General features: G+C 37.4%; 1 protein-coding gene across 2 annotated transcripts; it reads left to right on the forward strand.

The window, feature by feature from the left end:
- Positions 1 to 149: 149 nt before the first annotated feature.
- On the forward strand, positions 150 to 9,854 carry ENY2 (ENY2 transcription and export complex 2 subunit). 2 transcript variants are annotated; one of them, XM_065895552.1, is made up of 5 exons: positions 150 to 300; positions 1,715 to 1,791; positions 5,564 to 5,634; positions 6,942 to 7,016; positions 9,591 to 9,854. In XM_065895552.1, the coding sequence occupies exons 1-5, from the start codon at positions 295 to 297 to the stop codon at positions 9,665 to 9,667; spliced, it is 306 nt and encodes a 101-aa protein (XP_065751624.1). In that variant the 5' UTR covers positions 150 to 294; the 3' UTR covers positions 9,668 to 9,854. The 2 variants fall into 2 exon arrangements, with proteins under 2 accessions (XP_065751624.1, XP_065751625.1); XM_065895553.1 differs by having other exon boundaries at positions 154 to 228.
- The last annotated feature ends 6,272 nt before the right edge of the window (positions 9,855 to 16,126 follow it).

The raw sequence follows: 16,126 nt of genomic DNA on the forward strand, positions 1-16,126 counted from the left end.
TTGCATATTGGGATATGTAGTTTTTAGTGAACTTAATGCCCGTGCGACAGCAGGATCTGGACTCTCTTACCCAGAGGGCTGAGCGACCAGGAGGCGTCCCGCGCTGGTTAAATTCTCACATTATAGGCAGGGTGGCGAGACCCCGCCCCGGAAATGCGTGTGCTAGCTTTCTGTGTGCTTAGGTGCCCGAGCTACTGAGGGTCTAGGTCCGGGCAGCCGAAGAGTGTGGTAGGTAACGGTCGTCAGCGCAAGGGTCATTTCGTCGCTGGGAAGGGACGGCCCTCGCCCGCGGTGATGGTGGTGAGCTATGCCCGTGGTCCTCAGGGCCGGGACCCGGGCCCAGCCCAGGCTCCTTTCGATGTGCTGTCTTTCGTTAGCTTCCCCGACCCGCGCTCGCGGGCCTGTAGGGCTCTCCGACAGGGCGTGCTACCGGAGTTGGCCTGAAGCCAGTCCTCGCTTTGTTTTCTGGCTCCTCCCCTCCCGCCTCTCCCGCTGTCTCCGCCCTATTCTGTTTTCCCAAAGACTGTCTGAACTGGGAGGGATCCCCTAGCGCCCTTGTTTTACCAGTGAGAAAACTGAGGCCTTTAAGAACTGACTTGTCCAAGGTCACTCTCCGTATTTTGGGGGCCAAGGCAAGATCAAGTTCAGTATTCTGCTAATGGTACGGACTAGACCTTAGTATTATTTTGAAAATGTTAGCCTCCAACTGCAAAAGCAAACATATCCTAGTCACTTCTCAACCTCTCCTTTTTCCTGTTACATTAAAAAAAAAAAAAAAAACAACTCTGAAAACTCACTGCCAGTCTTGAGTCTTCATAGAGGCGGCGAGGTTGGGGACAACAAAAGTAGTCTCAAGTTGGTGACAGATAAGTGGAGTAACGTTAGCTTATTCCAAGTTTTACAGTTTATCCTCCCTGTCCTTTTTACACCGTTTTGGTTGTCCGTTTTTACTGAAAACTGAGAATTTTCTAAGTTAGGAATTAGTTTGATACTTGTTTTCTTCTTAACCCAACCAGCAAGCTTTGATAAAGAGCATATACACACACACATACTTACAGCTAGTTTGGCAGTTGTAATTCTGGGTACATACTAGTGGAAAGTAAAGTAAAGCACTTCAGATCCTTACCCAGGAATTTCATTTTTCACAAACTGTGCTTACTCTGCTATTGATATTTAGGTTATATAGCTTCCCCCAAATTTTGAATACAGTTAATTAAGATGCAGAAATGATTAGCAATCAGTTATTATGTGCGGTTAAAGTATTTTGCAGCTTCTGGGGTCACAGTACCTGAGTTCAAGTCCTGCCTTCACCACTTTTCTATCTCGGTGCCTCAGTTTCCTCATCTGTAAAATACAAACTATGTTAATAGTACTTGCATAAAAGAATAAGATCTGGGAATTAAATGAGATTAAAAACTCAGTGCGTTAGCTCAGTTCCAGGTACATAAGTGTTTAATAAATGTTACAGTAATTGTCATTATCCAGAGACTCATTAACAAAGGGTACATGGGGGAAGAAAATTGTAAAGTCATGATCATGACTTCTTGGGATGCAGTAAATAATATTAGGAGTAAGGACCTTGTTAACACGTTGTTGAAATTTATCACCCTTTCAGTCGATAGACAGACTGTTAAATGTGTTGAGGTGCTTGAGAGGATTTAGAAGAAAATGCTTTGTAAGTGTTCTATATCTGAAAATACATGTTGATGTTCAGGTTAGCAAGATGAACAAAGATGCGCAGATGAGAGCAGCAATTAACCAAAAGTTGATAGAAACTGGAGAAAGAGAACGGTAAGTAATCGATTGTGTTAATTAATTACATTTAACATCTTTAAATTACAGTTATAAGAATCTAAAAAGTAACAAAACTGATGTCAGTGGAAATAATTACAGAAAATTGAGATTATCAAAAGCAATTCCTAACATCTGTTAAAAATGCTTAGGTCTGTTCAATATTGCAAGACTTGGAGGGAAGTGGATCATGTACAAAGATGAACAGGAAGTGAGTCTCTCTCAAAAAATGTCTAATCTAATGGAGAAGAAAAGTACATACCCAGATAACTACAATTGAAGATAAAATGTTACCCACTTTTTAACAGGGAGACAACATGATGGAACCAGTTTCAGTTACCAGGCTCTCTTAACCTCAGAGCAATGTGTGCTATTCCTACTCTCTGAAACATTCTTCTTCCTTCCCCCCATCTTTAACTAATTCTAGTTCATTATCAGGTCTTAATTTAAGTATCATCTCTTCTAGAAATCTGTTAACTCCCAAATACCTTGTTCCATCATAGTATTTAATCACTTTGTATTATAATCACCTCCTTTGCTAGTTTGTATCAATAGAATCTGAGTTCCTTGACAGCAGAAATACTACTGTATACCGAGCATCGTGCCTAGCACATAATTGGCCAGGTAAATATTTGAAGAATGAACAGGTTTGGAAGTACAGAGGAGAGTCTAAGGAATCAAAGTCTTCCAGGAGCAGGGTGATAAATTGTATGAGAGAAATATATATAAGGAACAAGAGGGATCTCTCAGTTCTACCTGGGGATTAAGGTAATCAGTAAAGCTCTCACAGAATAGTAGAAGTGGTACTTCAGCTGGGTAAGAAGGATTCGCAGTTCCCCAACCTAGTAAAGGAGAAAGGACAATCTAGGCAAATGGAACCGAATATGCAAAGTCAAAGAGATTTGTTACAATATGATAATATTCTGGGGAACTGTGCAGTTAAAATGTGAAAGACAGTGGACAGGAGAAATGTGGCTTTTGTATAATCAGAAATCTTTCCATTCACAATGATAAGAAACTGAACTCAGTAACTGGCTCAGCCAATTTCTATATAAGATCGTGTGACTAAAGGTCTAGGGCTTGAAGGTGCTTCAGGCACTCAAAAATTGTTGCCAACAACATGTCTGTCTTTCCGTCTCTCATCTCTGCTTTCCTCTCTGTTGGCTTTATTCTCAAGAAGGCACTACCCACAAGGTGGCAGAAATTAGCGGTTCAAAATTTACATCTCTCCACCTGAGACTACCGTTCTCCTAGTAGTTTCAGCAAAGGACCTAGCTAGATTACCGTCCTACTTAAGGTAATAGGCCATTCATAATCAGCGTTGCCTAGGTCACATTTCCATTGCTAGAGCCCTACCCGGATTTCTTACACCGAGAGTTGTGGAGTGTTTTTACTGTCAAAGAAATGGCAGGAAAATAGGTGGTAGTTTGCAAAAACATCTGTTGTTGACTTTATCCTTGGGTGGTGGGAGTCATTAAAAAATTCTAAGAAAGGGACTGACTAGATCACATTTGCACTTTAGGAATGTTATTTTGGCAGTATGGAGGATAGACTTGAAGGGCTAGAGATAAATTGCAGAAGATAATAGGTTAAAAGTGGAAAACAGCAAAAATGGAAAGGAGAACTTACAGGTTTTTTTTTTTTTTTAAGTAAAATCAACAACCCTTGACATGAGGAATGAGGAAGAAGAAAGCCTCTAGAACAGTGCCTTGGGAAACTGAGAGGATAGTATTGCCAATAATGGGTGTAGGGTATTATGTATTACTGTTTTTTTATCTGTTTTCATTCATGCAGCTTAAAGTTACTGAGTTTCTACCATATGCCATGTCCTGTTAGGTGCTGGAGATATAGTAGTGAACAAAATGAAGCCTGTTCTTTTACACAGCTTACATTCTAATGGGAGGAGACAGAAAATAATGTGTAATATGTCAGATGGTGATGAGTTCTAGAGGAAAAATAAAGCAGAGAATAATCAGGTGTGTTATTTTGGATAAGAAAAAAAAAGTAGGCTTCACTGAGATCAAAAGGATATGAGGGAGTGAGGGGACTCCTAAGAGCCATGGTCCTGACACAGGAGCTTTCCTGGCACTTTTTTTTTTCCTTGTGTGCCTTGTGGGACCTTAGTTCCCGGACCAGGAATGGAACCAAGGCTCCAGCAGTGAAAGCGCCAAGCCCTAACCACTGGACAGCCAGGGAGTTCCCTTGCCTGGCATTTTGAGGAACCCATGGAAACTAATAAGACTGAGTCAGCTGGGTGAAGGAGAGAAACAGTAAAGTCAGAGGCATTGCTTCGGAGGGGACAGACCTTGCAGGGTCATTTAGGTTGTAGTAAGGACTTGAAATTGTATTCTGAGTAAATTGGGAAGCCACTGGAGGGTTTTGAGCAGTGAGAGGAGAAGGACGTGTACAAGGGAAGTAGCAGGGGGACGAGTTAGGAGGCTTTGGCAACAGTCCAGTCAAGAGAAGATGGTGGCTTCAACTAGGTAGTAATGGCAGAGGTGGTGAGAAACATTTGGATTTCAGGTATATATTTTAAAACTGGAACCAATAGGATGTGCTTATGGGTTGGATGTTAGTGTTATCAAAATTGCTGAGTGGGGCTTCCCTGGTGGCGCAGTGGTTGAGAGTCCGCCTGCTGATGCAGGGGACGCAGGTTTGTGCCCCGGTCCGGGAGGATCCCACATGCCGCGGAGCAGCTGGGCCCGTGAGCCATGGCCGCTGAGCCTGCGTGTCCGGAGCCTGTGCTTCGCAACGGGAGAGGCCACAACAGTGAGAGGCCCACGTACCGCAAAAAATAATAATAATAAATAAATAAAAATTGCTGAGTGAAGGATGCTGCCAAGGTTTCTAGTCTGAGGATCCAGAAGAGTGGAGTTGCCAGTCTGACAAGGAGAACAGCTTGAGATGGAAGAGAAGCAAGAGTTGGGTTTTGTCCCTGTTACGATTAAATGACTTAAACATCTAGATGGAAATGTCACATAGTGGATGTTAGGAATACTGAAAAAGAAGCAGTTTGGTTTGGGACTTGACATGTTTAAGCTGAGAAATAGGTGATTTAGGTTGAAGATTGAGGTTTTATAAGACTAGGTATTGCAGAAGGATAAAATATTTTATTGCACCCATGATGCCATTAGTTGTATTACCCACCAATATTTTTTTAACCTTTAAGAATAAAGAAAATACTGCCAATTAAATTATGATAGGCATGCCAATTACTGACTTGTTAAAATGTGGGAAAACACAGTCTTAGAATTAATGAAATACCATAGTTAATGTGTAATTTAGAAGGACAATGAGAAAAAGGGAGGGGCAAGTCTGAGATTAGATATATAACGGGGCAATAAGAGAGCTAATGGGTAAGAATTTGTAGTTAGAGAATGGATTTTGGAGTTTGAAGATTTCAGAAGTACAGCTGCTTCAAACTCAACTAATACCCTTCTGAAGTTGTACAAAACCTACAATATTCCTGTTGGTGGAGGGAAGTAGAAAGTGTGTAAGAAGGCCAGAGAGTAGGGTTTCTTAAGAATTGTACCCCATCCACTTCATTGAATTTTACCGATGACAAAAATGAGGCCCAGCATTTAAATGACTTGCATAAGACCAAAGAACTTTTTAGTGGTAGAACCAAGATTAGGCCATGGTTAAAGTTTTATAACTGGAAGATGGGATTTTTAGTTGAACAGTTGAAGCTTTGCTTCAAGCATTCCTATCTAAGATATTGTACACTTGAACACTATTGTAGTTTAATTTGGAAACACTTCTTTTTCAACAGCCTCAAAGAGTTGCTGAGAGCTAAATTAATTGAATGTGGCTGGAAGGATCAGTTGAAGGCACACTGTAAAGGTAATCTGTTTCATTTAGAAGATAAGCTAATTCCATAGCTCTCAGCTGTGTTGGTTTGGAATGCATTAGAAAAATTATAGTCAGTATTTTAAGATATATTGAGTGCTCGAGCATAATTTTAAACAAATAGAAAATTGAAGCTTGTGGTAATAGATTACCTCCTCTCAGTGATAATACGTAGACCTATTCCTTAATTTTTAGAAATTTTCTTTGTTTCTCTTAAAACAAGTGAGGCAAGATTTCCTTTGGCATGGAATATGGAATCCCACCTTTTTTGCTGTGCCTACTCAAAGTGAAACATTAATTATTCCTAGTCTGTTTTTCTTAACACATTGAGCACTTTACGGTTGGCAGACTTACAGGAATTATATCTCCTATCTTTAACAGTGTTATTTTTGAAAAAATCATCTATAAAAGCTCTTAGAAAATTACATGTATTTTTAAAATTATAAAATGGGAGCTTGTTAAATTGCAATTAGGTATTGATGATTATGCCATTAGATACAATTACAAGTGTCACTAAGATGAGCCTCCTTCCTTTCTGGCTCAGCTTTTGGTATGCTGGAATTCTGGATATTTATAATGAATTCTCGTATTGGTTTCTACAAATGATAATAGAAACTATTTATATCATTAACCGGAAGAAGGCAATGTGCCAAATTAATAAAAGCATAGACTTTGAGGTCATACAGACCTTCACTGGTAAGACTAGAGCTGGATTTCAAGTCGTGTTTGAATGAGTTATTTAATCTTTAAGCCTCACTTGCCTCACCTCTGAAGTGGGAAAAATGCCCAGCCTGTCAGCTTATCGTGAATATTAAATGATGCAAAGCACCCAGCACATAATAGGGGTCCAATAAGTGTAAACTCCTTCTCCTTCTTTTGGCCCAGCTTAGAGAAGAGAAAGGAGCAAAGGAGTTCTATATTTTAATTTGGGGCTGTGAAATTACAAGTTAGACTTAAATTATAGTTTTTTCCCCTCCATACATTCAAGAGCTGATATGATTATCGTGAAATAAGATCTGTGCAGTTGTAAGTTTCCAGTTTTTTACAAATATTAGATTTGAATTTACAGTTTAGATTCATTCTAAGTGTTATAATTATTTTATGTTTTGGATCTGGTGAATACATACTGTGTTTAAGGTTGAAATAAACCTTCATTAGAAAAGAAAAAAGAAGTGTCCTCTTTTTTTTTTTTAAAGACCAGTCTGTACTCTAAAAACATGATCTTAACCCTTCCTCTATGAAAATCTTTCTTACAGATAATGATTTTAAATGATATGATTTGTTTTTTGCTTTTGCATAAGAGGTAATTAAAGAAAAAGGACTAGAACACGTTACTGTTGATGACTTGGTGGCTGAAATCACACCAAAAGGCAGAGGTAAGGAATGAATACAAATTGTGTGAAAGGAATTGTGGGCTAAGACATGATTTTTTTTTCTCTCTTTTGCTGGTGCAGCTTTTCTTTCTTTTTACAAGGAAAAGCACCCTTTCCAAAATTATGTGGGTACTTGCATCTCCTCTTTGGGAAGAGTTATAGTTGCCTCACCAACTTTTGTGCATGGTCTTGAGTAACAAACAACTAAGAGGTGTAAAACGTTTTTGCACTGTTAAAACAGTACACAAATGTAAGTTGATGTGGTTGTTAGAACAGATCATTTTTATAATACAGGATTTTGTAGAGGCAAATATTACCTGAAGCTAGGATTTGTAAACTTTAGCCTGATATTTAATAATTCAGAGTTTTACACCAGCCCCTGAGTCATTGCTCTCTTTCCTTATTAAAAATAAACAAAAATGTCTTCTTGAATGTCTAATTAAGAATTTGGTAGCTCCATAACTTCATGGTCAGGGTAATTCATATTTAAGACTCATACTTCAACTATCTTCTTAATTTCTCCCTTTAATACCTTGTTTAGAGAAGCCAAAGGAAAGAGAGGAAGTAGTATATTAACAAACTATTAACAAAATATTTATATGTAATAAGTATTAAGTCAGGAATTACATCATATAATTAAGTGTAACGAGATTATTTTCATCATTTCATTTGAGGAAGTCAGTGGGGGGAGGGAGAGTTGTATTATAAGTGGAAGCAGGTAAATTAGATGACCTGTTAGTTATTTTCTCACACAGAAATAGTAAAAAGAATTTAAGTGTGAAAAGTAAATGATTTTAAAATTATTACTAGGGAATACTAGTCCCCTGAACTGCTACCATGTGGAAGGAGCGACAACATCTTGTGGTCCTTTCCAGCCATCTTTTTAGGGCTGTTTACAGCTAAACAACATGACTTTTTTGGTCAATCATGTCTCAGGAAAAGGAGGGGGAAAAAGTATTTATTGTTCTCCCCATGGATTTATGTTTTAAAATAAACTTCTATAATTTCTTTTTCTACTTTTCTTCTGTAATTTATGCTTAATCTGTTAACATTTAAGAACTTAATCTGTTAACAGGGTAGAAATCATCCTTTGCTTCTCCTTCAATACTTGTGTGTTGGACATTTCAATCCGTTGTAGCTCCCTTGCTAGAGAATGAGCAAAAAAGAAAAGAGAAGTAAAAATAAATCTTTTCTTTTATTTTCATAGTGCTCTTTTTATTGTCAAGAGAGGTATTTGTTTTTATTTTTTAAATTAACATACAGTAAAATTGACCCTTTTTTAGTGTCAGTTCTATGAACTTTATACACATGTATAGATTCACTCTAAAAAACTCCCTCAAGCTGTTCCTTCATAGTCACACCACATCTCTAACCCCAAGGCAGCTGATCTGTTCTCCATCACCATAATTTTGATTAAAAGTATATTTAACATACATAGTAATCACATTTGCAGTGGACTTGAATTAATTATGTAGTCTTTATTTCTAGGCAGGCTTACAGTAAATTTATAAAGAGGAGTATCCGTATAGTTAATTCCCTATTGTTCTTATTTTTAGTAGCCAAAAAGGGGGGAAATAGTGTAGATTTATTTATTGACATTTAATATTAATTTAAATTTCAAAGAGCAGGGCTTTTTTTCCTTTATTATTATTTTTTTTTCCCATGCCACACGGCTTGCAGGATCTCCGTTTCCCAACCAGGGATTGAACTCGGGCCACACAACAGTGAAAGCCTGGGATCCTAGCCACTAGGCCACCAGAGAACTCCCATTTTCCCATTTTTAGTTTAATATTCTGAGTAGATAATACAGTTACATGGTTCAAAATTTTTAAAATAATCCTATAACAAATACAGCTACTGTTGAAGCTTTTGCATCTTTGCTCATTCAAGTATATGCATTTATTTCAATACAGTATTGCCAAATTACCTTCCCCAAAATGTTTTGTCAGTTTATTCTCCCACCAGCTAATATGAGAGGGCCAGTTTTCCCTCAGTCTTGCCAATACATACATTACTGACCTTTGGATTTTAGCCAGTCTCATTGGTAAAACATGCTATCTGAATGTGGTTTTAATTTTCATTTCTGTTGTGAGGTTAAACTTTTACATTCAAGAACTATATGCCTCTCCTTTTCTTCATCTCCTTTGCTCATTTTTCTGTAAGCCTGCTGATCTTTTTCATATCAAATTGAAGAAATTGTGTAGTAGAGAGATTAGCAGTGTTTTCTCAGTTTTTGTTTTTGTTTTTGTTTATGGTAATTTTGACCAAGCTTATTAAGTTGTTGCATTTGAATCAAATTCATCAATCTTTTACAGCCTCTGTTTAAAAAAGGCCTTTTCTATTCCTAGTTTAGAGAATTTTCACATGTGCAATATATTTTTAGGTATTGGATAATTCATTCAAATAATGAATTGCAAATATACTTTATTTTCTCAAATGTCTTTATTTTTTTATTGAAGCATAAGGGTTACTTTTGAAATTATTTTGTTGGTAGTCCTGAATAAAATACCAAATCTCAAATTGACATATATTAATTGGGATCTTCTTTACTCTTATGTTTTTATTTTTATATTTCAGCCCTGGTACCTGACAGTGTAAAGAAGGAGCTCCTACAAAGAATAAGAACATTCCTTGCTCAGCATGCCAGCCTTTAAGATTGAATTAGATTGTGTTGTTTTGTGGTTTTATTTCTGAAAGTAAAACTTGCCATAAATTAGGAATTGATTTCCCAAAATAAAATCCTTTTTTGTATGATGGTATACAGTTTTCAGTAATGATGTATACAATTGTATTGATTTTTTTCCCTAAATGTGTTATTTTAATAAATATCTCATGAATGAGTTTGAAGTTTCCTTGGATTTTGGAATAAATGGGACTTTATTAATAATTCATCAGATTTGTTAAGAGAAAAAGTCAAGCAGTGAATATAGTTTAAGTGTTAAGTATGTAAATGTTAAGTAAGCACATCTCTGTAATAACAGTTGAGGAGAGGTAAGCAGCCTCTTCTGATTGTTTGGATGTAGTGTATGCCTCTTTTGAATTCCTATAATATTTTATAATATATGTCCCACCTTGTACTACAGATATCTTATTTCTTATTTGTTATAAACGCTGAGGGTTAGGACCGGGTCTTACTCATCTTTATGTGCCTTCCTTATTCCTCAAAGAATTTACCATCTTATTGGAAGAGAGAACATTTGCAAACTGGCTCCATATCAAGCTCCTCTCACATACTCTACTCATCTGAACTTCGAAAGCAGAAACTAAATTGCATCCCCACTTACTAAGGTCAAGAAAGAACTTAATGGGAAATAATCTCCACCCATAGCTTTACTCTGACATCAAGATTGGCAAATCCATGGACTTTTGTCTATTCTTATGTGACCTCTGCTGGAAAACAAGAATGTTGACCATCCGGCCACTTGGAACTCTTCCCACTGCTCACGTTGTTTATACCTACCACTGGAAGCTCCTTCTGTTTCTTGTGGATACCTTTTGCTGTATGGAACTTTAAATAATGGTGTTTCTTAGTGCTCCCTCTGGGCCCTCTGCCTAATGATATAATTTCCTGGGCAGATACCAGGAAAGTTGGGTCGGACCATGGCTTCAAATACTAACAGGTTGATAAATGTTAAATTGCATCTCCAACGCAGACTCCAGATCCATATACTCAACTGCTATGGATCAGCTTCCTTGAATGTTCCATAAACACCTCAAACTGACCCCACCTGACAGTGATTTTCTTTTTCCTCCAGTAACGGCCCCTACTGTGTGGTGCCTCCCAGACATACAGATTACCTGAGGAGCTTGTTAAAATACTGATTCTGAAGGTAAGGGATATGGCACAAGATTCTGTATTTCAGGCAAGCTTCTCAAACATGCTCGTGTTGCTGATCCAGACCATTTTGAGTGTAGCAAGACTAAATTGTCCCCCTGCCTGCTTAACTTAGGCCCTCTTAGTTCAAGCCCAGATTACTTCAGTCGGCTCTTAATATTTCCGCACTCCAGTTGCTCCATGTTTCCTCCAATATATCTTCCACATTATTGCCTAAGTGACCTTACTAAAATTCAAGCCTGGTCATTTTATTCCCCTACTTGAAATTTCTCAATAACTTCTTAGTTTGCAAGGTAAAATTCAAGCTCTGCCGTACCACCTAGGCCCTTCTTGATCTGCCATTTACTTATTTCTCTGGGTAAAGAGTCCCCAAAAGTACCAAGTTGTTACATCTGTAATACATTGGAAAATCCACGAAAATGGAAAGCCTTTCTACTTACGGCATTCCTACTTGCCCTTCAAAATTCAGCTTGAGTCATTGCCGAAATATTCTGACGTTTCTTGCTCTGGTTTAGATTCCCCACCACTGTTTTTCTGTAAGAAGCACCTGTGCCTAATTTCAACACTGGTTTTCCAACTTCAACATGCATCTCCTGGAGGGAAGGAAACATGACTAATTTTTACTTTGTATGATACTCATTGGTGGATGAATGGACAAAGGAATATATGAATGCACTAGTGAATGAACATTATAGGAGCACCAAAGAAGGTAACAATTGAGTGTAGCTGAGGAAAGCCTTTATGTTAATTTTTGGTTCATGTTCTAGAGATACAACTTTATATTTCCGATGAGTTTCTAGTTTAAGTGTAGTCATTGAACCAACTAGACTTAATTATGTAAATTTTGAGTCCAAGATACACACAAAAAAAATCATAAAACTACCCCAAAGAATTTTTTGTTTCGCCTCTCTTGTAAAGCAATGATCCAAAGTAATGATAGTTATATTCACCATTCTGCTACCGATTATCAAAAAGGAAACAATCTTAAATGGTACATAAATGTTAAAAATGAGTAGTTTTTATTTCATAGTACTGTATATGAAAGCGAATCAAAAATTGCTCATAGAAATAACTTCTAATAGCTCAAAAGCAAATATGAGAAAATGGAAAACAAGTTATTATGAAAATATTTTGAAATGGAACAAAAATAGCTGAATCGAAAATATGTAATAGCAATTCAAAATACTAAAGAGCCTAGATTTAAAATAATAATGCTGAGAACTCCCCCACCACCTCTAGGGTTTTTTTTGACATCTTAGAAATTATAGTTTGCATCTAGAACACTGATACCTTTTAAATAAACCGACTTTGTGTATATTTTGACTCACATCACTGATTTATGTAAACTAGGAACACATTCTTTAAAAATCTTGTACCCTTTCGTGCTCAGTGTTGGAAATTCAATAGAAGATTACTGTTACATGACTGTGCTGGGTGAGTAAAATACTAATTAAGATTACCATAAGCTTCTCTTGTATACGATTAAAGAAGACCTAAGTAAATTATTTATGTAATCGCTTTGCTCTGGCATCACAAGTGTATCATTTGGTTGCACAGTGCAAAGCCAGGGCCTGGGTTTTCTGGGGATTGGTAATTGGATATGGGACATTTCATAACTTGAAAAAAGACTCCATCCAACTCAAGAGAATTGTAACAGCTGCTCAGTAGCTGATGTTGGAAATGGTCCAGTGTGTGTGTGTGTGTGTGTGTGTGTGCGCGCGCGCGCTAACCCTTCTTGTAAATGGCTATCTCATGTTACTCAGTGACTCCATAAAAACCCCTCATATTTACCATTAGAAACCACACAAAAGTCACTGGATGAATCTTCCAAGAAAACTAAGAGGTGCAATCAGACAATTTGAACTGTGGTCTCATCTATTATACTGAATTATCAGGTAAGGCTGACTCTTCTGCCTCAGTTTCCTCATCTGCTCAACAGATCTGATAATGCTGACCTGGAAAGAATGAAAATAATTTTTAAAACTGTAAATATTATTAGGATAATTATAAAAAGCAATCTGGGTAATCAGAAAAAGCAATATGGATTCACATTACTCCTAGGAAAAACTAAAAACATGTAATTATTTACTATGTGTCTTCTAGATTTATTTAGATACATGAATTACACTTGTGTGGAAAATAGCTGCTTTTATTTTTCAGGAATTTATAAATAATATTAATTGCCATGAGAATACCTACAAAAATAAAGACCAGCATAACTTGATCAGAATAGGAAAAAAATCACTATAATGGCACTTAGCAGGGTGAGTTGAAATTATCTTTTTACCCTCGTTTTACTATGACACAAACTGTATCCCACTTATCTTTTGATCTTCGGTGTGAAACAGTAAATTCTTGACATGTTCTTTTAAATGAATTAATAAATAAACGGCAATAGGGAAAACCTGTTTATTCCCGACTTCTAATTTATTTGGTTATTCTGCTTATCAGCCACCAGGGGGCATTTGAAGCCTGTATGTTGATCCTCTCTGGGGCTCACTGAAATGTGTTCTCATTTCAACAGGCCCAAAAGCAGGCCAGTCAGCTTTTTCAAGATGAAAGTGTAATTGAATTAAAGCTTAACATGAGGACCTCAGAATGTGCTTCTAGTATAAATTAAGATGAAGCTACACTGAGATGTTATTTTACTGGGATAAGAATAATAATAATGTAGATATTATTTTACTGGGATCATTTTCTGTAGCCAGTTTAGTAATTCAGGCAGCAAATTGATTTAAATAGCATACACCACAACTGAAATGATTCTATTTCAGCTATTTTATCAAGAAAGAAGCACAGTATGTACATTAATAAAATAATTTCCAGTATATTTTCCGTCATGCTCCTCTCTCAGAACGCCCTTTTAAAAGGTAATAGTATTCATATTTTCCTTTTTCTTACTATGTAACTTTGTTAAAAAAATATACATATGTGCATAAATGGAGCATTATATAGTTCCAAACCCTGTGGACATTCAATGAACGTTGGCTTATGATGACAGTGGTGAAGAAAGCCAACAAATGAAGGCAGGCAGAACCTGCACTCATGGTGCAATGTTGCTCATAAAAAAGTTTCAAGTACAGCAGCTGGTACTTACCACATCTATAAATGCTTTGGCTTTGTGCCTGGGATCACCAGAATTAAGTGATAATAAATGCCTTTCATTTACTTTATACCATCGTATTCTAAAATTATTTGTGGAGGGCACAGCTTTGAGAATTTATCCTTCCCAGGCAGCTAATTACATCAAAGTTGGGCTTTGGCAGGGTAAGAGGCACTAAATAGAGTAATTGAAATAGAGATGTCCATTAAGCCACAGCCTGTGTGACTGGGTGATTTAGGTAGTGATATACATTGTGTCATTTGGGGAGTGTTCAGTGTGGCTAGTACAGTATGTGAGTGCTGTGGTCTTCTCAGTTCTACCACTATTGTGCTTAAAGACTTCATTAGTCACTTAAATGTTCTACGTGCAGTTGCCTATCAATAACACATCTCCTTTCCGCTAGGGATGCTGGGAGTATAATAAAGTATGGGAATTATGGGCACTCCTCTTCGGAGGTGTGACATAAAGTCAAAGTTATGGTAAAGGACTTTACAAGTCCTTATATATATGCTGTACTTTTCTCCTTGTAACGGTGCTCATAAAACAGTTTTGTGTATGGAGTCTATCTCCCATATTTTACCCCATCCATAAACATCGGGCTTTCAGCAGACTATTTCATGAAAAAGCACTGAGGCTTTCACTGATCAGCTGCATTTCCTATGTTCCTGATACAATTCTTTCACTTTACAGAGACTTTGTAGAGACCTCGTCAGTTAATGACCCCTTTATCATTATTATCCATCACTCCCTTCATGTTCTCTCTTCCCTCCCTACCCGCTTAGATTTGATGGTTTATCATTAGAACTCCTATACAATTACCCTGAACTTCTCTCTTCTTTTTTTCTAATCTCACACAGTCGTGCTTAAACCTAGTTACCCTGAGCGCTTCCTCGCTGCGTGCACCTGATCCCCTGAACTCTGTTGAGGAAAATCACACAACCCTTCTGTAAGTTCCACTCTAAAATAACGACATTCTCAAAAACAACTGGCAGGAACTTTTCAAAAATGTTACTGTCAAGAAAGAATGAAAGACTAAAAAAAAAAAAAAAAAGACACAAAGGTCAGGAACCATTCTATGTTAAAAGAGAATGAAGATACATTAGTATTTAAAGCAATGTGTAAATAAAGAAATAAACAACTGTTAAGAACATTATTAGGGTAATTGGAGAACTTTAAACATGAACTGTGGCACTTAAAATTCCTGAATGTTACATTTGTATTCAAGTAGAATGAGCTGGTTCCATGGTGAAGCACTTAGGGGTGAAGTGTCACATTGTAACTAACTCTCCAATGGTTCAACAACAGAAATGTATATATATTTAATATGGAGAGAGAGAGAAAGAACATGTGAATCTAACAGAAGAGGATGTAAATGCTTATTTCAGATAGGTTTGAAATATTTCAAAGTAAAATTTTGAAAAGAAGAAATGATCACAAATCTCAATGAACACTTTTCACTGCTTAAGAACTCTCCTGCGCTTTTCTAGTATTGAATATATACATTTTCCCACCCCCATGAAACGCTTATTTCACACTCCTCCCCTGTACTAACAACACTGCCTTATGCTTTATCAAGGGACAGCTGCAATCAGACAAGAACCCAGCATCACCAAAACTACCAGCCTTCCTGAATCTGCACCCACACATCCAGCCTTTCCTATGCCTGTGCTCTGTGCTTCTCTCTCTTTCTCAATGATTGCCCTCCTGTGGTTGTCCCCCTCTTCCGTCAGAAGTTTCTCTCTAGCAGCACAGTCACTTAGCGCAGTAGTGTCCCTCTTTTATAAAAACCATGCCTTGATCACAGATCTCCATCAAGGAACCGCCCCATTTCTCTGCTCCCATTCAAAGCAAGGAAGGCGGCATCACTGAGTTGTCTCTAGGTACTGTCTCCACTTCTTCACCTGCCACTCATTCACTCATGGAAATTACATTCCAGTGAAACTATTCATGTCAAGGTCAAAAGAGACTTACTACCTTAATCAACCTCTTGGCAGCACCGTAACAAGTGACCACTCTCCTTCCTCAGACACATTCTTTCCTTGATTTCTGAGCTACAAAACTATCTGACTTTCCGCCTAACTCACAGCTGCTTTCTGTCTTGTTTGCTGACTTCGGCTAGACCTCTAATTGTTAAGAGTTTCTCAAATCCTAATCACGTGATTTAGTTTTTTCTCT

The sequence above is a fragment of the Phocoena phocoena genome, chromosome 17, assembly GCF_963924675.1.
Source record: "Phocoena phocoena chromosome 17, mPhoPho1.1, whole genome shotgun sequence".
Taxonomy (NCBI): Eukaryota; Metazoa; Chordata; class Mammalia; order Artiodactyla; family Phocoenidae; genus Phocoena; species Phocoena phocoena.